The sequence below is a fragment of the Panthera uncia genome (assembly GCF_023721935.1).
Source record: "Panthera uncia isolate 11264 chromosome A1 unlocalized genomic scaffold, Puncia_PCG_1.0 HiC_scaffold_17, whole genome shotgun sequence".
In the NCBI taxonomy this organism is placed as follows: domain Eukaryota; kingdom Metazoa; phylum Chordata; class Mammalia; order Carnivora; family Felidae; genus Panthera; species Panthera uncia.
The window spans coordinates 109,882,552-109,903,670 of NW_026057577.1; the positions used below are offsets into that span (position 1 = coordinate 109,882,552).

Here is a 21,119-nt window from a genome sequence, read left to right on the forward strand (position 1 = left end):
TCCCTCTCCTTACCCACCACAGTCTCTTACCTTCTTTAATCCTAATAATTTCCCCGAGGAGTACACAACTTAACATTAGCTTTATCACCTGTTTTCTATTGTTCTCCCTCTTTTTCTATGTATAGGTGCAATGTAAGAAAAAGAAAAGGCAGATTATAACTAATTCAAGGACAAGACCTGAGTCTTCTTCCCTTTACGTTCGCTATGCCTTGTCCAAAAGGTGACCGATCATCCCAGTGGGCCCAGGACTGAGGGGACATGGGACCTCCAAAGCTAAAAGTGCAGAAACACTGAGCAAACCAGAATGAGTGAGCCACCCCACTTGCCCAAGAAGAGGGCACATCGTACCTGCTCATTGATTGGTAACTACGGTAGACATTTCTGCTGTTGGCCAGTATTTCTGGTTCTCTCCTTCCGGGTACGTATTGTACTTTCCCGCGCCCTTGAAGCAGAGCATGACTATGTGACTTGCTTTGGCCAATAAAATGTGAGTGGATTTCAGGTGTGTCAGTTCTGAGCAGAAGCATTTAAGACCCTTTGCACCATTCCCTTCTATATGCTCTCCTCTTGCCCTGGCGAACCCTGAAGGCATAGGGTTGAAATGACTGCATCGTAGGACGGTGCAGAATGTCTGCGTACTGCAGGGCCCCCTGCCTCCCCACGCTGGACGTGGAGTGTGAACAAAACTTAGCTTTCCTCGCAGTGAGTCACTGCAACTTTATGTGTTTCATTACCGCAGTAGAACCTAACCTAACCTAACCTGACTGGTACATCAACCACTGAAAATTCCATTAGCCAACCTTATTCAAACTCAAGCTGCAAAGCAAAACACAACACAACAAACAAACAAAAACCTTGCATGCTCGTGCATGAGCAGGGGAGGGGCAGAGAGAGAGGGAGAGAGAGAGAGAGAGAGAGAGAGAGAGAGAATCCCAAGCAGGCCGCATGCTGTCAGTGCAGAGCAGGATATGGGGCTCAGTCTCACCAGCCACGAGATCGCGACCTGAGCCGAAGTGGCACACGTAACTGACTGAGCCGCCCAAGCACCCCGATAATTTCTATTTCTCACTAAGATGTCTGGTACTGCAGACACTGCTGATTTGGGGACCACATTTTGTGAATCACTGTCTTATATTATTCTTCCTTCCATGAGCCTAATATCATCTGGGTCTTTAGTTTCCTTTCTTAGAGCCTGCTACAATTGGTCTTATAGTCTGTGGAGCGGGAATATGTGGTTTCATATTCTTTCCTCACTCATGACCGCGAGCGCCTTTTACGTGGCCATACCTCCCCAAGTGTCTCCGGGCCTTGTATAATTTGCTAATACACACACACACACACATGCACACTGACTTTCAAAGTTAGGTGTGCTTTTTCTGCACTGCCACTCCCAGAAACCTCAGCTGGTAACAAAGTGAGGGTAAATAAAAGTTCTTTTCCCCGGGCATTGACATGTGATGTCCCTTATTCCCACGGCATCTGCCTGTCTGCTCCACAAGGTTGTTGTGATGGGTAACATCTATCCAGGATGGACAGAGTAGTACAGACGCTCGTGAACTGGAAAGAGCTATGGACCCAGAAGTAAAGGAGGCATTACCACTGAACAAAGTATCATTATGTATTTGTAGGGACGTGGCTCGAAGCTTAGGTTCAGGAGTTAGAACTGGAATTTATTTGGGCTCTGGTACTTCCTAGTTATGTGAGCTAAGGCAAATCACGTCTCTGATCCCCGTCTTCGTAACCTGTAAAGTGGAAGGAATAATACCTTCGTGGCAAGGAGATGGGAAAAAATAAAGTAATATGTACAAAGTAGCCAGGGCAGACCCAGCTCCCAGTAAATGGTAGCTGTTGTGTTTACTAAATCATTGTTTTCATTTTTCTTCCTGGCCTTGTCTCTGCCAAGGGTCGGGGAAAACATCCATTGTTCATAGGGATCTTCTCTGCCCTGGCCCAAAGTTGTCACCATTTACGGAGAGTCTGGTCACTTGCCGCGGGCGGTGCCACCGCGAACCCCGAGGCCCTGCTCTTTGGGTATTTACGGCGCGCGGCCGCCCCAGCTCCGACTCAAGTCTGCGCTTCCAGGTTCAGTTTCAGGGTCTCGCCGGCAGCCCCGGCCGGCGGGCGCGCAGCGGGCGGCGGGGCCCGGGCGGCTGGGTCCTCGGGGGCCCCGGAGCAGGCAGGCGGCGTCCGGGAGTCCCCGGAGGAGGATGGGCTGCGGACACAGCCGGCCGAGCTGCTGCAAAGCCCCCAAAAAGGTAAAGGGCTCCGGCGGCGAAGTTTGCCTTCAGAGGGGAGGAGGGTGCGGAACCGCTCCGCCGCAGGGACTGTCGGCGCCGCCGGCCCCCCGCCGGTCCCCCCCGGGGTGCCAGGCGGAGGACGGCCAGAGGCCGGCGCGGAGGGAGGCGGGGAAAGCTCGGCCGGGCGACGCTCTTTCCCCCACCAACCCCCCGGCCCCGGGCTGAGCCGCGCGGGGCAGCCGAGTTTAGCCACACGGCCCCCGGGCCCGGGAAGCGCAGCTAATTCCGGCTGCCTGAGTAGGGAAATGTCTAGTGCTGTGGCAGGTGCCCTCTTCCTTCGGTCTGGGAGCAGCTTCGCTGTGTGGCCACGGACTAGTGACTTGACCTCTCTGGGCCTTCCGCTTTTCCCACCGTTCGGAGGCAGATTATCTCTAAGGCCGCTACTCGCAGAATGGTCCACGGGTTTACAGCAGCGGCACCACCCGGGACCTGTTTGAAATGCAGAATCTCAGGCTCTGCCCCGGAGCTGCCAAAATAGAACCTGACTTTTTTAACGAGATACCGGGTGCTCACAACAGGCTTTAAAGTTTGAGAAGCGCCCGTCTGGAGCCTCCTCGAGGCCCCAGAGCCGGTGCATGTGGGCCGTCCTGGGGGTAGCTGGGAGGGGCCAAAGAGGGAGGAGATCTGCAGCCTGCTGCTGCCCTTCCTTTCCTTCCTGTCCCTCCCCCGAGGGGCCTCGGAGCTGGGTTAGGACCCAGGAGACTCGACTCGGGTTTCTGACAGTGGGCCCAGCTGCCCCTTGAAGTCTGACCAGCCCAGAAGGTCAGAGCCTGGGGCCGGAAGACTGTCCTCGGGGGACAGCCCCGGGCACAGAGAGGGAAGAGGGGATCCTCAAGTTCTAACTTCTCTTCCTACTACTGCCTGCCTTTCTGCCAGGTGGGGACAGGTGGTCCCATAAACTTGATGAGCCTCTGGAGACCTTGAGAGGCTCCAAGCTGCCATAAAATGTAGTTATTTTTCATAAAACTTGAATCTCCCTGCTCTCTGCTCCTGCTTTGCTAAGGCCAGGACAAGCTTTCCCTGCCTTGTGCCTAGTTCTAGTTCAGGAAGATGAGTTTTCCCCCCAAGTACAATGCCTCTCCCACTTTCCTTGCTCCTCCTTTATTCCTAGTTCAAAAAACCTCACCAAGCTCTGACCCAGAAAGAGTCACGTCTTCCCTTAATCCCACAGGGAAACTGAGGCTTGCCTGAAGCAGTGGAAGCAGAGGGCTGGCTGACAGGGATGGTGGGCAGATAGAGCCGAGCCTGGCTTGCGACTGGAATGAGCTGGTGATAGGTGGACGTCAGTTCTGGCTCTGCCATAAACAGGCTTTGTGTCCTCACCTGTGGAGTGGTGTATCCCCGAGCAAGCCCTCAGCCCTCTCGGGGCCTCGGTTTCTCCCTCTGCGTGGAGAGGAAGAGAGATGAATGGGATGACTTCTAAGGGTCGGAGGGTCCGTGTTCTCTGAACCCATGTCAGCATCTGAGTCTGCAAAGTGAGCCGAGTGTGATTTCCATCTAAGCAGGGACAGAAGGAGACTGGAAGAGGAGCCCTGGTCTAGGCATGACCCTTCCAACAGTGAGCATGGGTTCCCTTGCCTCCTGGCCCTTCTGAGAGCCTTACCAGCTGTCCCTGTCTGTCCTTGGTACAGCCTGAACTGGACCCTCCCGCCCCAAGCTTTGAAGGGCAAGTCAAGTCCACACAGACTATCCGAGTGGGAAAGGGCCCTGGGTATCGCCTGGGCTGATATACCCAGTATACAGATGGGAGGTTAAGGCCTGGAGAAGGGAAGGAGTAACTTAGAGCAGACCCCGGGTATCCAGCCCCCTAGTCCAGTGCTCTTTGTCCCCACCCCAACTCTGTGCTTCATGTGGCTTCTTAGTGATTCCAAAGCCTTTTGGCATCAAAGCCTTCACTCTGTGGCCTCAGGGCAGTCTGGCCTTCCTTCCTTGCCCCAGCAACGCCAGGCCTCTGCCCCTGTGCGGCGGGACTTACAGGCCAGTTCTGTTTAAAGTTCATGCCTGTTTCCATCCCTCCAGGCTGTGCTCCTGCCCAATTTCTTATCCAAGGATGCTCCCAAGGCCATCCTCACAGGCTGTCAGTCCCCTGGGGGGACACAGGGCTCTAAGGATGGGAGGTGCAAAGATGAGCTCAGACTACAGAAGGGTCAGATTGAGGCAACGATGACTCACCCTTAGTGGCAGTTGACAGAGTACTCTCGCTCACATCCTGCGGGCCGGCCTCGCAAAAGCCCTGGGAGCTAGGCTGAGCTGCAGGGTCTTCACCACTCCACAGGTGAGGACACGAAGGTTCAGAGAGGCGTGATGTGTCCAAAGTCATAGAGCCGGCTGGGGATAAAGCTGTGCAGCTGAGCTTGGTTTGCCACACCCGGCCTGATGCTCATCGCCGGTACAGAGCAGGTGCTGTGGAAATATTTGAGTGAGCAAATGGGGGCAAACAAGAGCCAGGCTAAGCCAGGGTGAGCCTGGGGTGCAACAATAGTACCTCCTTCAGCCTCAAGAGATACAGGACGGCTCCTTGGATTGGGGCAAAGGGGGGTGTGGGGATGCCTTGACTGAGTGCTGAAGGTTTGGGAGGAGTTACAGTCGAGGCAGAGGGAAGAGCCTAAGCCAAGGCTGAACCAGAGAGAGCCCAGTATGGTGGGGCTCCTTGGGGAGAGTGGAGGTGACAGGCGGCGAGGAATGAGTCTGGAACTTTCAGCGGGGACTACCCTGGCTACGGACAGGGGCTTGACCACTAGGACCTCTCTGTCCTTCCAAGTTCAGGGATGAGAGGGTTTGCTGAGTTCTGTAGTCTCCTGTGCCTGGTGGCCTTAGCTGAGAGACCCGGCCTGAGGCTAAGCCACTGATTGGGATGAGTTGACATCCTGACGAATGAATGCCTGAGTGGGGATCGCTGGCAGCTGGGTGCTGTGGAGCCATCCACACCACGTGGTCCTTCCTAAACCCATCTTGACTGAGACCATGGGTGATGTGGTCATGTCCCCAGGAGGCCTTGGGCGGAGGATGGACAGAGGGGAGGGACCAAGGAAACAAATTTTCCATGGACTTGCCTGTAGAAGTGACATGGGAGTACAGAGGGACCTTCCATCCCCGGTAGCTTACCAGGGATGGGGAGGGGCTCCCAGTGCCTCGCGGTGGCCCCCCTGTGTGTGTGCCTGGCATGATGTCAGAACTGCCCAGTGCCCCGGGCTTTGGCTCTGGCCCCGGCACCTCAGCCCTGAGTAGAGTGTCGGAGAACTCACTTGGTCCTGCTCCCACAGCTGGGTCCTCAATGGGTGTCTTTCAGGAGCCCTTCATGAACACTTCCGGGTAGCAGGCCAGGAGAGAGAGAGAGGGAGGGCTGCAGAAGTGATTGACGTGGAAGAGCCCGGGCGTAGGCATAAATAATTCCGAAACAAAACCATGGATGCTAAGGGTGTGGGCTTTAGAGCTGGGTTCACGCATTGTTTTCTTCCCTCGGCACAGCAGGCTCTGGGCTAGGTGCTGCTTCAGTCCTGGCTCTGTCGCAGGTCCATGAAGTGACCGTGGAAAGGGCGTGGCTTCTTTGTGCCTCGGTTTCTCCATCTGTAAGATAGGCATGAGATTAGCTGCCAGGTCATAGGGTTGTTCTAGAGATTAGATGAAAGAATGCACGTAGGAGAGTCCCTGATACACGGGCTGGCAAGTACTGTGCTGTTGATAAGAGGGCGTGTGCATAATGTCAAAAGGGAGACCCAGTTATACTTTAAGGACATCACTGCCTGGATTGGACCCGAAGAAAGCAAACAGGGATGTGAGAGACAGGGGGACATGAATGTCCTTGGAAGGCTTTGGGGATTGGGGCAATGAAGCCTGGAACCTGGCCGTTACCTCCAACCCTCTGAAGCGTTGCCAAGGGGGCTTGGGGAGCAGCCTTGTTCTCTGTTGTTCCAGAAGGCAGAATTGTGGCCAGTGAGGGGAAGCTAAAGGAAGCCAGATTCTACTTCTCATGGGGAAGAAAGGTAGCGAGTTCTCCATCTCTGGAGGAGTTCAAGCAGAGGTCAGGTGACATTTTGGCAAGAACAGAAGGGGGGATTGGGACTAGCAAGTATTTAGGATTCCGCTTAAGAAATCTAATTCTGATTATTATAATGTTTAAGGCAAAATTTCGGAACTTGGAAAAATATAAAGAACTTTAAAAATCACTTTTAATCCCACCATTAAGACATAGCCTCTGTGTATATTTCAGTGTCATTCTATTTTCCCTACTATATATATAATATACATGAGGGTGACTATTTTTATACAATTGGGAATATATATATATATTTTTCTAGAGAGTGTGCATGTGGATACAAGCAGGGGAGGGGCAGAGGGAGTGGGAGAGATTATCTTAAGCAGGCTCCACACTCAGCAGGGATCCATGACCCTGGGATCATGACCTGAGCCAGAATCAAGAGTTGGATGCTCAACCGGCTGAGCCACCCACGTGCCCCAGGAATATGTTTTAAATAGCCATACTCTAGTTAATATTTTCTGGGTGCATTTTTGTTAAATCGTCCACAGAAACATGATTTTTAATGGCCACCTAATATTCTGTGGATGTTCCATGGCTTATTTAACCAGTTTGGACCCTTGGTTGTTTATATGCCCTAGTCCTGTGCTCATTTTTCATGAGCATCCTTGTGTTTTCATGCTAAGGAGGGAGAGGGTGGCTTTGAGCTCAGAGGGGAGCAGAGGGACTGAGGGGTGGCTTCCTGAGACAGCTGGGTTTTGAAGGTTGGTGGGATGGGGGCTAGATGGTTGTTTTGGGGTAAGTGGGAAATAGGAAAGTCCGGGCCCTGACATCTGGTCAGTAGGAACAGGGCAAATCTGACCTCTTAGCTTGGTTTGCTGAGGGTGGGGTGGTCGGGAGTATGAAAGGAAGCTGACTTTCCTGGGCACCGAGCCCTCTGCCCCACGCATCGTGGAGACGTTGGTGTGTATGTAGCCTCCGAGCTAATGATTTTTGCCCAGTCTGTAAAATCATGCCAGCTAAAGCCCTTATGGGCTTCCATACATATGCATTCTGAAAATCTTGTGAGATTGAAAGCCAGATTTCTGTTTTATAAAGGGACATCTGTACCCTGTGACCTAAGACGATTAGAAAAATTTCTAATAATCCTTGCCTTAGAGACTCAATCTTTGGCAACACATTTTCTGCACATGTACATGTTTTTAATTCTATTCTTTTCCTTTGTAGTTGAATTCCCAGGTGGCTGGCATAGGTCCCTCAAGGGCCCCCAGCCACCTAAAGACTTGCATCTTTGCCAAAATTGGGTGTTGAGTTTGGGGCCTGTGCTTCATGTCTTTTGTTGTTGTTGTTGTAAAGAGAACAGGAAAGATAAAACTTCAAATTAGTTGCCCAGAAGCAGGCTGCTATGTCGGTCAAGCTGGTGACACTCTTGGCGGGGGGGGGATGGCCACCTGACCTCTCAGTATTTGTAGATCAGGTAGTAAACGAGTGTCTGAAATCTGCCTAGGAAAAGGTTTCTAAAGGGCCTCGATAAAACATTCATGTTCGAAGAAGAAACCGGGAAAAAGTAGGAATACCCTCCAATAAAAGGAAGAACCTGATGGTTGGCCCGAGTTCTGGGGGCACTTGGGGTTCCATCTTTGTCTTCTCAGTCCTCCACCCTCAGAGCACTGTGAACCGTGCAGGATGACCTGGAGGCAGAGCAGGACCCGGAGGGAGAGCAGGGGGAGCCCCTGTGAGCACACCGTGGGCAGAGAGAAGGCGCAAGAGAACGTCCATCCTTCTTCAGCGTGTGGAGATCTAAACCTGCCCATTACCTGAAGACAAGTCACCTGGCATTTCTCGCCAGGTGAATTTTAATCCCTGAAAATCGTTGATCTTGTCACTTTATTTTCAAACCTGAATCTTCCCGAACATCTAGGCCAGATGCCTTACAATACCTAAAACACCCCTCCCACGTCCATGCTTTTCCCCCAGATAAGTGATGTACAACCTGACCTACTTCCACGTCTCCCTCTCCCCCAATGGTGGAGCTCTTTCACTGAGTGTGCCAGAACCTTGTAGACCTCCTTGCCATTTCTCCATGGCTCCACACCACCCTACCTGCTGCCGCTCCTTAAGGAAATAGCCTTGATGTTAGGAAATTTATCTGTACCCCCCCCCAACTCATGTGCACCTAGAACCCATGAATGTGACCTTATTTTGGAGATGGGATCCAGTTAGGATGAGGTCATACTGGATTAGGACGGGCCTTCATCCAATGACAGTTATCCTCATAAGAACAGGAAATTTTGGACAGGGAGAAGGCCATGCGGTAACAGAAGCAGGGATTGGAAGGATGCGGACGCACAGGCCAAGGGACACCAAGACTTGCTGGCAACTGCCAGAAGCCAGGAGAAGGAGCTAGGACGGATTCTTCCTCAGAACCTCCAGAAGGAACCCACTCACCTGACAACCTTGCTTTTGGACTTGTAGCCTCCAGAACTGTGGGAGAGCACACTTCCGTTTTAAGGCTCCATCTTTGTGGTGATTTGCTACAGCAGCCCTGGGGAGCTTGTATGTCTTCGGGTTAATGGCTCCCACCCTCGCGCTCAGCCTTCGCCCCTGCCTTGCCAGCAGTCAAGGTGGACAGCAAGAGCCCACCCTTGGACCCATGGCTCACCAGAAGAGTAGGGAGCGTGGCAAACGCGGAGGTGCTTGGACGAGGAGGCCCAGATGCTTTTGGCCACCGGCCACTGGCCGCGGCACCTGCGGAGGCAAGGGCCGCCCTGGGAGTCAGCAGTGGACTGACTCCTGCCTCTTCCACTAACTTGCTGTGGGATGGCAGATAGGAGGTTCTCTCCCTGGGCCCTGACTTCTCCATCTGTAAAATGACTGCTGTGGCTGCTTTTAGGCTTAGAGAGAGGTATTTCTTCTTGTTAATTTCTTTGCACACAAGTAAAGTTTAAATACACTGTTGTGGGTTTTTTTAATTTATTTTTTATGTTTTTACTTTATTTTTGAGAGAGAGACAGAGACAGAGACAGAGCATGAGTAGGGGAGGGGCAGAGAGAGAGGGAGACACAGAATGTGAAGCAGGCTCCAAGCTGTCAGCACAGAGCCCAACGCGGGGCTCGAACCCACAAACCGTGAGATCGTGACCTGAGCTGAAGTCGGACGCTTAACCGACTGAGCCACCCAGGCGCCCCGGAATACACTGTTGTTTAAAAAGTCCTAAGAATTAAGGTAAAACTAATGCTACCCCTCCTTGGCCACAGCAATCTTCGTCCTTTCTCTGGAGATGACAAACAAGTGCCATCAACCTGTGCTTTTCTTGGCCCTTTACTCTGTTCTTTTGTGCGCAGTAGAAATAGTTTATGTGCATATTGGTGGTCTACCAGATGCCTTTCCAACTGGGTATGTAACACGTGCTTCAGTTTTTAAACTTATGAGTGACATCGCAGAGTATTAGGTATCTTAGTGTATCGAGCCAGCCCCCACTACAGACATGAGGCTGGTTTCCAGTGTTTCCACTGTTACAAACGACTTTGCTGTGAGCGCCCTGGAGGTGCCGTGTCCTCACTGACGGGCGCCTCTCTGCTAAGCACTGCGATTGCAGGGGGGTGGGGTATGCCGCCTGTAAGCTGGGGTGGCTGCTGAGGTCCCCGTCAGCTTGCCCTTCCTTTTATTGCCTCCCCACGGGGGCTGCTCGAGAACAGAGGGTGGTGTGAAGGGTGCAGGAGACCCACCCAGGCCCTCCTGAGCAAAGGCACCTCCTTTCTTGTCCTCTGGAGAAGCCCTCTTCATGCAGGGGTTGACGGCTGAGTGTGTCGGATCACCTGCCCTGCTCTGCCCAGAGCAAACGAGTGTGACGGGATTGATACAGGATGAGGTGTCCGGATGACCTCCCTCTGCCCTTCTTCTACATCCCAAGCGTGTCAAAACCAGAAGGACTCCGATGTATCCCATTGCCCAACTCCGTGCCAGAAAGAGGAGGAAACAGAAGCCCAGAGAGGGTAGGGTACTTTCCCAAGGTCACACAGCAGGCACGTGGCAAGCCAGGGTTTTGACTCTGAACACCCACTGGGGAGTTTGCCATTGGGTTGGGGAGCAAGGTGGCTGTCTGGCAGGGTTATCTGTGCTCTCGGCACGTCTCTTGCCCTGCCCCGGCCACTGACGTCGTTTTCTGCCCCACTCCTTCAGGGTCTCAGACTGACCCAAATGCCAGAAATGGTGCAGACTGCCGTGTCCAGCACCAGACCCTCTAAGGTGATCAGAACTGGCAGACGCCCTGGGAAGCTGGTAGGGGGCCGGAAAAGGTAGGCTCTGGGGAGGAGGAAAAGGAATGTGGTGCATTGGAAAGCCTTTGTCTGGGCCTCAGCCTCTCTGTCTGTGAATGAGGATGAGCTCTGCATTCAAGGCCTGCCGCGCCGACTGCCATGGTCTGACTCAGTAGTCCTGGTGCTTAAGAGGCAGGTGGTTCTGTCCTCCCCTGAGGTCTCATTCATCAGTCGATCAAATAAGAGCAGTCGAGACCACATCCGCCCCTGACTGGGGTGCTCTGGGGGCATCACAGGTGTTCAGAGAATAGGCGGTGGCCCCCCAGCACAGCCAAGTGCAGGCTGGCCCTCCTCCCTTTAGGTCGGTTGTATCACCACACTGATCTGTATCCCCGGGGCAGTCAGTTGTGGCTGACCCCACGCTGTATGATATGAACAAATTGAACTAAATCTTCACCGCCCCAGGTACTGGTAAAATGAAATCAAATTCCGGCATTACTTTGGCAAAATACTTCTGCCCATTTTAGAGGTAGGGAAGCTGAGGCCTGTGTGTATGGTGATCAGAGCCTCTGTGATTTGGGTGGGAACGCTAATTTCTCAACAGCCCTGAACTTTTAGGCCTTGCCTTTCCTCCCACTTCTGGAGGGGGCCCTTGGGGCCTCCACCCCCACCTCCTTCCTGCCTCTACCTCAGCCAATAGGCTTGGCCTGTGGTTGGTAAGCTTCTGAAACTGCTGGTGTGGGGCCCCACCCACGCTGAGTCCAGACACCGGAAAGGCAGCTCAGATACAGCAGGGACTGAGTCCCTCAAGGCCCCAAATCATCTATCCCCTACACTTCAGCTACTGGGATCAATCTGGTGTTTGCATAAAGGAAACAGAAGGGCCTCCAGCCTCCTTGAATCCAGGTTCTCATTAGGGCTCTGCTCCCATGCTTTGAGGCCTCTGGCAAATGCTGCCCATCCCACCACTGGGCCTCAGGTTTTCCATCTGGAAATAGGAGGTGGGGATTGGAATAAACTGTCTCCAGGGGCCCTTCCAATCCTGCCTTCTGGGTCCCAGGAAGCGTTCCTCGGCCAGAATAGGTGTGATAGAACTATGTGGCCAAGGCAAGTTACGGGACAGGAAAGGAACAGGTAACTAAAGGGTCCTTTGATTACTGAACTCTCTAAGCTAAGCAGGAATAACGAGGGGATATGTCATACCACTCCATCAGAAATACACAAAGCCCGAAGGCCCACGGAAAGCATGGAGTGATGGTCCCCACAGCGAGGTTAGTGATGGTCCTAAAGTGTCTTCAGGAGGCTGAGCTATCCTCAGGGCTGCCCTTGGCTTCCACCATAGCAGGAGTCCCAAGGTGAGGAAGAGCTGGGCGGCTCCATCCGAGCTGCTTCTGCCTTACTCACTCTTGCCTGATGCAGCTCACAATTTGAGGGAAGTAGACTATGGAAATTCACCTGTACTACAAAGTACTACAACCCTGGTAATACTCTACAGAGCCCTCTGATACAATGTTAATGCTGGTGGGTTTCACATCCCATCTGCACTTTATGCTTAGCGGAGGTCTTTCCTTGCTGAACATCAAGGATACTTCACAGAATTTCAGACTGTTGGAGTTGAAGGTCCTCTGTGATCTCTCAGTCCAACCTGCGAAATGAAGGTTGCCTCTTCTTGCACGCTACCAGTGACGGAGAACTCACTACCACCGCCAAACCCCAACCTCTAGTAAGGCAGCTTATCTCTGTTCCGGGGACAGTTCTGAAATTCTTCTTCATGCTGAACTGAAACTTCTCGAAACTTCTAGTCCTCAGCCACAGTCCTGCCCTCCAAGGCTGTGGGCCACACACTAGAGCCTCCACCTTAGGATAGTCCTGTGAGATTTGAAGGCAGTGGCCAGGTTTTCTTGTCTGTTCTTGAGGCGGACCAACTTGTTCTGTTAATAGCACCTCCCATACTTTGGTTTCGTGCCTCCTGCCACGTCTTGTCAGCTGCTTCTGGATGCATTCAGTTTGTCAGTTTACCCTTCAAAATGCAAGCATATTCTAGGGGTCTCACTAGACCCGATGTGAGCTCACCTGGCACCGCCCTCCCTCTCTGCCCTGACTGTGCCACATCCCGTTACAGACCAGGTTTGCTTCAGGTTGAACCCAAAGCAGGGGTCTGGTCTGCTTGAACAAGAAGATGGGCCCCACAACCATGGTTGCTGCCAAGATATAAAGGCCCTGGGGTGCCTGGGTGGCTCAGTCGGTTGGGCGTCTGACTTCAGCTCAGGTCATGATCTCACGGTCTGTGAGTTTGAGCCCCGCGTCGGGCTCTGTGCTGACAGCTCAGAGCCTGGAGCCTGTTTCAGATTTCTGTGTCTGCCTCTCTCTGACTCTCCCCCACTCATGCTGTGTCTCTCTCTGTCTCAAAAATAAAAAAACGTTAAAAAATTAAAAAAAAAAAAAAGATATAAAGGCCCTGTTTCCAGCCTTATTAGTTGAAGGGCTGCCCTTGAGTTCAAAGGAACTGAAGAGAACACCTGTTCCAACCCTGGTGCATGACAGATAGAGACACTGAGGACCAGAGTGGGGGACTTGCCTAATGTCTCATAGTAAAGCTGGAACCCTGGTCTTCAGGTGTCTCCCCCAGTCCTGTGTTCTCCCTACGTCCTGTGCTGCCAGCTGCCCCTCGAGCTCTCTTCTCCCAAGTTTCTCTTAACTCAGGAAACCCCACTGACCTTGCTAGCCCTCCTCCAGAGCTCAATCCGAATGCCCCACCCCCAGCCCTGGGCCTCCCCGCTCTGCTTTTGGAAGGGGAAATTCTTGTGTTCCCCTCCCAGCTCCTGTCCTCTCCCACTGCAGGGTAAACTCTGCTCCGTGGCCTCTGAGGAGGAAGCTGCCAGAGTCCCAACCTGGGGATTTTCCATGCAGTAGTTGCTTATCAATTCCTACTCGGCCCTGGGCTCTGTGTCCCCAGGCTTTCGTGATTTCGGAACCACCTGCATAGATGGGCAGATGGGAGCTTCCTGGCACGTGTAGCACCCTTGGATTCTGTGGGTCTAGAACTGGGCCTGCGGGCTGTGTTAAACAAGCACTCTAGGTGGTTCTAATACGGGAGGCCCATAGGCCACATTCCTAGAAATACTGTTCTGGGCATCATAACACACATGCTGGGACAAATCCCAAGTGGATTTCAAAAATGGTCCTGGTCCTCAAGGAGCCCCTTGGCCTAGCTGGAGAAACCTGGGTAGCCAGGTAGGTACTCACATGGGTGTCTGAACAGACACTGGAGCATAGAGCTGATAGGAACTAACTCAGCCCTGGGGAGAGACAGAGGAGAAATGTTACATGAACTCAGCCCAGAAGCCTGAGAGTGTACGTCATGCTGGGATGGTCTTGAGCAGCTTGGGATACTCTTGGACACGTGGATGTGCATATTGGGACCAGAAGTACAATAGGCCTGTTTAGTTGGGCCCAGCAAATTTGCCGATTATTTTGTAAAAATGATACTGTTCCATGTTGGCAAGGTTGCAGTGACGCTGGCCTTCTTGTGTGCTGTTAGTGGGTGAGTTCTTTTAACCTTTCTGGAGGGTAGAACCCATAGCTTTGGCTATGTAACAAAGTCAGTATGTTCACTAAAGTATCATTCGGAAATTAAAAAATGGAAATAATTCAAATACTCATGCAGATTATGCGTTAAATGATTGAATTCATCCACAAGGATGTAATGTTCGAGTCATGAAAATTAATATGTGTACAGAATATTTAATGCCATGTAGTAAATGCTCATAATATATTTGAAAAATTAAAATATCAGGAAGCATAGGTAACATTCCTTTAATGAATAAATTATTACTACTACTATAATCGGAAGAAGATGTTTACAAATATTTACTAAGGAAGGAAGGCGGACAAGGAGGTTGGTAGCCTGAGGACGGATGGTGATGAGTCTTGGATGTTATTTGACGGAGGAATCCTGGGGAGTGGTTTCGTTAGGATCTGGGGACTCAGGCGCACAGTCACATCCTGCCTGTGGTCTGGAGGCTGTTCGTGGAGAAGAGTTTTTCACTTCTCTGTGGCTGTTATTTGGGAGAAGACGGTTTCTCATGAGCTTTATGATCTGACTTCAGGCCAGTCTGAGGGAGATCTCCCAAAGCATTTCAGGGTCTTTGTTCTTCAGAAAGTAATAAACTCAGGCAATGTTTGAGCTCTTAGAATATGTCAGACATTATAGGTGCATTATCCCATCTAATCCTTAAAGCAACGTTAGAAATCCGAGGTTTGGAGAGGCCATACAGTCACACAGGGTTTGATTTAAGATTCGAATCCAGGTCTGGGTAATTCTAGAATCCCAGAGTTCTTAACCACGCAGCTCCAGTCTCTAAAGGGCTGAGACTTCTTTCTTTTTTTTTTTTTTTTTTAATGTTTATTTGATTTATTTTGAGGCAGAGAGAGCAGGGGAGAGGCAGAGGGAAAAGGGGAAAGAGGAACCCAAGCAGGCTCCGTGCCGACAGCAGAGAACCCAACACGGGGCTCAAACTCAGGAACCGTGAGTTCATGACTTGAGCCGAAGTCAGACGCTTAACTGACTGAGCCACCCAGGCGCCCCAGTGCAGAGACCTGGTCCTGATGTTAATTTTGACATCAGGGCACAGTGTGATGGTGGCTTACCTCCCTGGGCTTCAGTGTCCTTACCTGTAATAGCCCTGCCTGTCAGTGCTATTAAGAGGATCTGAGGTCATAGGCTCCGAGTATGAACACCATGGGGATCGACTAAGACCTCCTTGCCTCTCCTTCACAAAGGAGGGAGCAGGGCCCAGAAGAGGGAAGAGATTTATCCAGTTTTGTAGAGCCAGGCCTGGAATTCAGGAATTCTCAGTCCCATGAAAAACATTCCCAGATTAGTGTAACCAGTCGTGGCAACGGGGATGAGACAACCATTTATCTCCTCCTTCCTGCAGCCCAGGATAGAAAGGCTGGCTCCTGTCACTTCCCCAGACTCCTGCTTTGACAGCTTCCCTGGCTTGTTCCCTGGCCAGGCACCCCCGCTCCCCGGGGCAGGGGGAGCTGAGTCTAAACAGGGTGAAAGGAAAACCCACTTGTCAGGCATGCCCAGCCACTGAGCAGATTTGAGGCACCAGGGCCTAGGGGAGGTGCCCGGTTGGGTCCAGCTTGTCAGGGGCTCACACCATACCAGGCTCTGTGCTGGGCACTGTGGGGCAGGAGCAGAAGGTTGTAGAAGCCTTCCCTTGACTTATCTTCCTCCCCAACCAGAAGTATGCTTCCTAGCAGCGTTTCAGTCATTCTTGATTGTCAACCCATATCAACTCTCCTATTAAAAAATACGATTTATGAAACTTGATTATCTGGGTGCCACTGACACTGCTTTGGGATATAGCCTTTGGCATTGGTTCCCTCCTTTGATCCAATCCAACCAATCCTGGCCAAAGTTGGTTAACGTGCCCAGAGGTATGGCTAAGATACCTGACTCTGCCAATTATCCACTAATCTGCTTTGGTTGAGCCCTAACGTCACTCGGCCTCAACTTCCTGATCTTTAAATTGGGCACGTTCATATTTCCCAGGTTCATTCTGAAGATTAGCTAAGATAATATAGATAAGACATCATAGCGTCCGGTACATCCTGAGTACGGTATCTTCCCCCCCATCAGTCAAGGTAAGTACCCCTGCCTCCTTATAGTTGGGGGAATACCCCCCTCTAACAAAGAATAAGCATGTAAAATCATGGCTTGGACTTCTGATGCTTTGTCCCCAATATGGGGAACTTGGAAGGAAGTTGTGGTAGCCATAGGCCCTGAGAGGAAAGGGGAATTGTCTCTGAACTAGAGGTTGGGAAGTTTCAGCCATAACTGGAGTGAGGGTAATAGCAGGAGGTCTGGCCAAGTCCTGGGAGAAGAAAGAGGTGGGCAGGGAGGGCCCCGTGGATGGCAGCACAAACCACAAGGCTCTAAGGACAGGTCAACCAGCATCAAACTCCCCAGTGAGGGTTCGCCTGGAAATGATGAGAAATTCTGCTCTGGGAACCCCTTCCCCTTTGGCTAGTGGGGGAGGCAGCCTAAGTAACTGGATACAGGGCAGGCTCTGGCATAACTGGAAGTTGTGTCTTGCCTTTGGAAGGATCCTACACCCATCCTCACACTGACCTCTACCCTCTACCCTCACGTCATTGTTGTCTCCTTTCTTCCAGAGGCGCCGCAAACCAGATCAGCTACCCAGACCACAGCCACAGGAATTAGGTCCCCTCAATGGGGACACAGGTGAGTGGCCAGGCCTACATATGCCCTCCCCACCATCCATGAGGTTTCCTCCCTTATAACCAACAAAGGTGATACAGCTGTTTAATTATCTCATGAGACCTTAAGTCAGTTACATTAATAGGAGTATCATGTCTAAAATGAGGGAGGTGATAGTCCTGACCTGTACTGGCCTGTTCCTGGCTATTGATGTCATACCTGGAGTGCGGAGTTTATTTCTGGAAAGTACACTTTCAGAAGAATCCAGAAAAATTGGAGGGAGTACAGTGGAAGGCAGATCAGGCTGGTGAGGAATCTAGAAGCCACGTCCTATAAGGAGCAGTTAAAGGAGCAGAGGATGTTCTACCTGGAAAGAAGATACTGCAGTAAAACACAACAGTTCTCTCCAAGTGTCTGAAGTGCCCTCATAGAGAAGAAAGATAAGCCTTGTTCAGTGTGACTCAGAGGTCAGTAGAAGGGCTTCAAGGCGGCAGAAACAGGCAGGCAGAATTCAGTTCAATCTCAAAGGATTTTTTGTGTGATTGTTGTTTTAGAACCATCAGAGCTGCCTCATAATGAAACGAGCTCTCGTCTCTGAAAGTGTCCAGTTACAGGCTGAAGACTGTCAGGGACATTATAGATGAAGTTTAAGTTCCAGATCAGCCATGGGACCAGAATTCAGAGGTTCTGTAACCTGCCTGTACATAAGAATTACTTGGGGGAACATCAAAGATACGGATTCTGGGGCCCCGCCGCCGACCAAGTAATTAAGAATCTCTGGGAGTGGGGCTGAAGACTATTGTTGGTGACGATATCTGTCTTATAAGCTTCTCCCTGGCTGGGGCCAGGTTGTGGACCAAAGCCTGGGATGCTGAGCCAAATGGTTTGTTTGAGTCTGGGGTTCTCTGTACTTGACCACTGCCATCCCCCAGGACTCAGGGCACGTGGGTATTATTATTATCCTGAGTTCACATATTGGGTAACTGAGGCACAGAGAGGATGGGTCATGCCCTAGGTCACACCCAGAGCCTACTGGACTCAGCTGCGTGGGCGGGTTTTGGAGTTTCCCTAAGCAAGAGCGAAGCTTCCTGTTGGCGCCTCCTTCCCACTCACAGCAGCCCCTCTGCCTCCAGCTGGGGGTGGGGCCTGCTAAAGGTCATGGGTCACACACTCAGACACCTTCAGGCTCCAGCAGGTAAAGCAGGTGATGAGGCAGCCTCAGGAGAGAGAGGCAAGGCCTGGGGTAAATGGCAGAGCCACACCCTGGACAAAGCAGGAGACAGGCCGGCCTCAGCTTCATACACTGCCAGTTCTCCTGCTCCTTGAAAACAAGTTGGACAGACATCTGTACATGAAGTAAAAGCTGCCCAGTTAGTAAACCTCACCAACTAATTTTTTAAAAATGTTTATTTCCTTATTTATTTTGAGAGAGAGGACAGAGACCGCGTGAGCCGAGAATGGGCAGAGAGAGAGAGAGAGGGAGAGAGAGAGAATCCCAAGCAGGCTCCACATGGTCAGCACAGAGCTTGATGCAGGGGTTCGAGCGCACAAACCACGAGATCATGACCTGAGCCAAAATCATGAGTCTGACGCTTACCTGACTAAGCCGCCCAGGCACCCTGCAACTAATTATTTTTTAAATTTAGATATTAGCTAGAGCAAATTGTACCTTTACGGGCTGAGTCTGTCCTGCAAGTTACCAGCTCTGCTGTAGATCCTAGAGGACAACAAAATGAGCCCACTGGCTCCTGCACTAAGGAGGGTCTCCCAAGCCAGAGAGATGTGCGGGGTTGGGGGGGCCTCTGGAGGTTGATCTCCCAACTGAAACTGTTCTTGAGGTGGACACTAGAGTTATCATCCCTTAGCCCTGGCCTCCCACATCCTCTCTGCCGGACCCTGGCTTCTCCTCTGCTCTGTGTGCATTTTTTGCTTCCTCACTCACAGCCACAACTGTCCAGCTGTGCGCATCTGAGGAGGCTGAGCGGTGCCAGAAGGATATAACCAGAATTCTCCAGCAACACGAAGAGGACAGGAAGAAATGGGCACAACAGGTAAGTCCAGGTGACACAACCCCACCTGTGTTGAACAGGAAAACCTCCTGCTCAGCTAACCTCGCTAAGTCCCAGAGTGAGGACCAACTTTTGATTTTGTTGTTGTAAGTATCTCTTACTCCATTACCAAGAAGGGAGTCCTTTATCTTTTGAATAAATATTTGTAACTGCTTGCATGTTATGTACATTATATGCAATGAAAGGTCAGGAAACACTCTGATGCAGTAGAAAGACTTCCTGCCTGGAGCGGGCATCAGGGTTGGAAGACCCCTACTTGCCTTCCACCTAGACGGTTCTCTAGGAGCCCCCTTCTAAGCCCTAAAGAAGCAAAGTCAGCCACATCTGCTGTGTCTTGGAGGCCTTGTGCCCTCTCTGAACTCAGATTGTCCCCATCACGTAGACGACAGGGTGGGACTCTGATCACCAGCCTCTGCAAAGCTCCAGGGTTCCGGGAGTGGATAAGCGAGGCTGTGCTGAACCTGCTCAATCTCACACTGCTTACCACTTTCTGTCCCCAGGTAGAGAAGGAGAGGGAGCTGGAGCTTCGAGAGAAACTAGATGAACAGCAAAGAGCCCTGGAGGCAGAGCATGAGGAGGCACTGCAAGGTAAGGATGGAAATGCTTCACTAGCATAGATGTAGAAGGGTCCTTCTTGGGCCCTCACCTCACCGAGTTCACAGGTGGTCTCCCACTGCCTCCTCCCTCCTGCCTCTAGCCCCTCCCCCCACCTGTAGCCCCTCCCTCCTGCCTATGGCCCCTCCCTCCTGCTATGGCCCCTCCCTCCTGCTATGGCCCCTCCCTTCTCTCACTGGCCCCTCCCTCCTGCCTCTGGTCCTTTTCTCCTACCTCTGGCTGTCCCCTCCTGCCTCTGGTCCACAAGCAGTTGGCTGCCTCCGCACTGGAGTCTTCAGTATCCTTGGACTTGTCCTTTCAGGAAAGGCTTTAAAACTCTGACACCATGCTTTGTTTAACCTTAGTTGAGACGTTTTTTCCCTTAAAATTTTAAAAGCAATTCATATTCCTTAAAGGAAATTTGAAAAATCTAGACAAATAGGAGAATTTTTAAATATCCATATTCCTTCCCTACAACGATGACAGCTCTTAAATTTTATGGTTAGGTTATTTATATGGTTAGTTATTTTTTTCAAATAGCTTTCTTTCCTTTTATATGTGATGTAACAATGATAGAAAATTTAGAATCTATGGACTAAACAATACGATCTTATAGCATAGTGGTTAAGATCTCAGGCTCTGCAGCCACAGTCCCTGGGTTTGAATCCCTGCTTCCCCTCTTACTGGCTGTGCAACCTTGAAGAATTTAGTTAATCTCATTCCTAGGGTGTTTATGAGAATTAAATGATTTGTTAGATAGATGGATAGGTAAAATTTAGAACAGTGCCTGATATTTCATAAGATACTTAGCAAATAATAATTAGTACTTATTTTATTATTGCAAAAATTAAAATTGTGTACAATTCTACCCAGAACCAGTCACTAGTCACTGTTACCCCTTTAATATAGATCCTTTTCACTCTGTGTGTGTGTGTGTGTGTGTGTGTGTGTGTGTGTGTTTGTATACACCTGGGATATTCTTCTATACACACACATATACATTGGGGGGAGGAGATAAATTGATTTTTCTGTTTGAATGGTATTAACATCTTGTCATTAAACTTCTGTAATATAAGTTTTAGCAACTGCACAGCATTCCAATGCGTACCCTTATTCATTTACTGAGCCCCATTGGTTAGGCATTTAGGTAATTTCAAACTTTTGCCACTGTTTATAATAGCAATGATACTTACACAGTGAACTCTGTTTTGTAAAATCTTTGCCACATTCATGATTTTATCTTTCAAAAAACATTCTGGTAGAGTTGGTGTGGCAAAGTATATATCTATATCTATATCTATATCTATATCTATATCTGTATCTATACGCACACCCATATATATATATATACCCATATATATATATATATATATGGGTAAAATACATACAAGACTTACCATTAGTGACACTTAGTACCTTCACAGTGCCCAGCAACCATCACCCCATCCCGTTCCATCCCGTTACCCTAAAAGTAAATCTCATACCCACCAAGCAGTCACTCCCTGCACCTCCCCAACCTCCTAGCCCCTGATCCAGTCACTGGCAGCCACTGATCCACTCTCCGGTCATGGGTTTTGTCCATTCTGGATGCTCAATAAATGGAATCATACCATCCGTGACCCCCATGTCTGGCTTTCTTCACCCAGCATAATGTCTCCGGGTGCATCCATGGTGCACATTACATTTGCACTA

The 21,119-nt window shown here is 50.7% G+C and overlaps 1 protein-coding gene across 1 annotated transcript in view; it reads left to right on the forward strand.

Moving 5' to 3' along the window:
- Window positions 1–2,067: 2,067 nt before the first annotated feature.
- Window positions 2,068–21,119, forward strand: part of CCDC69 (coiled-coil domain containing 69) — a 33,771-nt gene continuing 14,719 nt past the window's right edge. Inside the window, exons 1-4 of the mRNA XM_049647973.1 lie at window positions 2,068–2,255; window positions 16,719–16,788; window positions 18,709–18,815; window positions 19,334–19,421. Of these exons, the coding sequence (XP_049503930.1) occupies window positions 2,208–2,255; window positions 16,719–16,788; window positions 18,709–18,815; window positions 19,334–19,421 (313 nt within the window). The 5' untranslated portion in view covers window positions 2,068–2,207. The remainder of the gene's footprint in view (window positions 2,256–16,718; window positions 16,789–18,708; window positions 18,816–19,333; window positions 19,422–21,119) is intronic.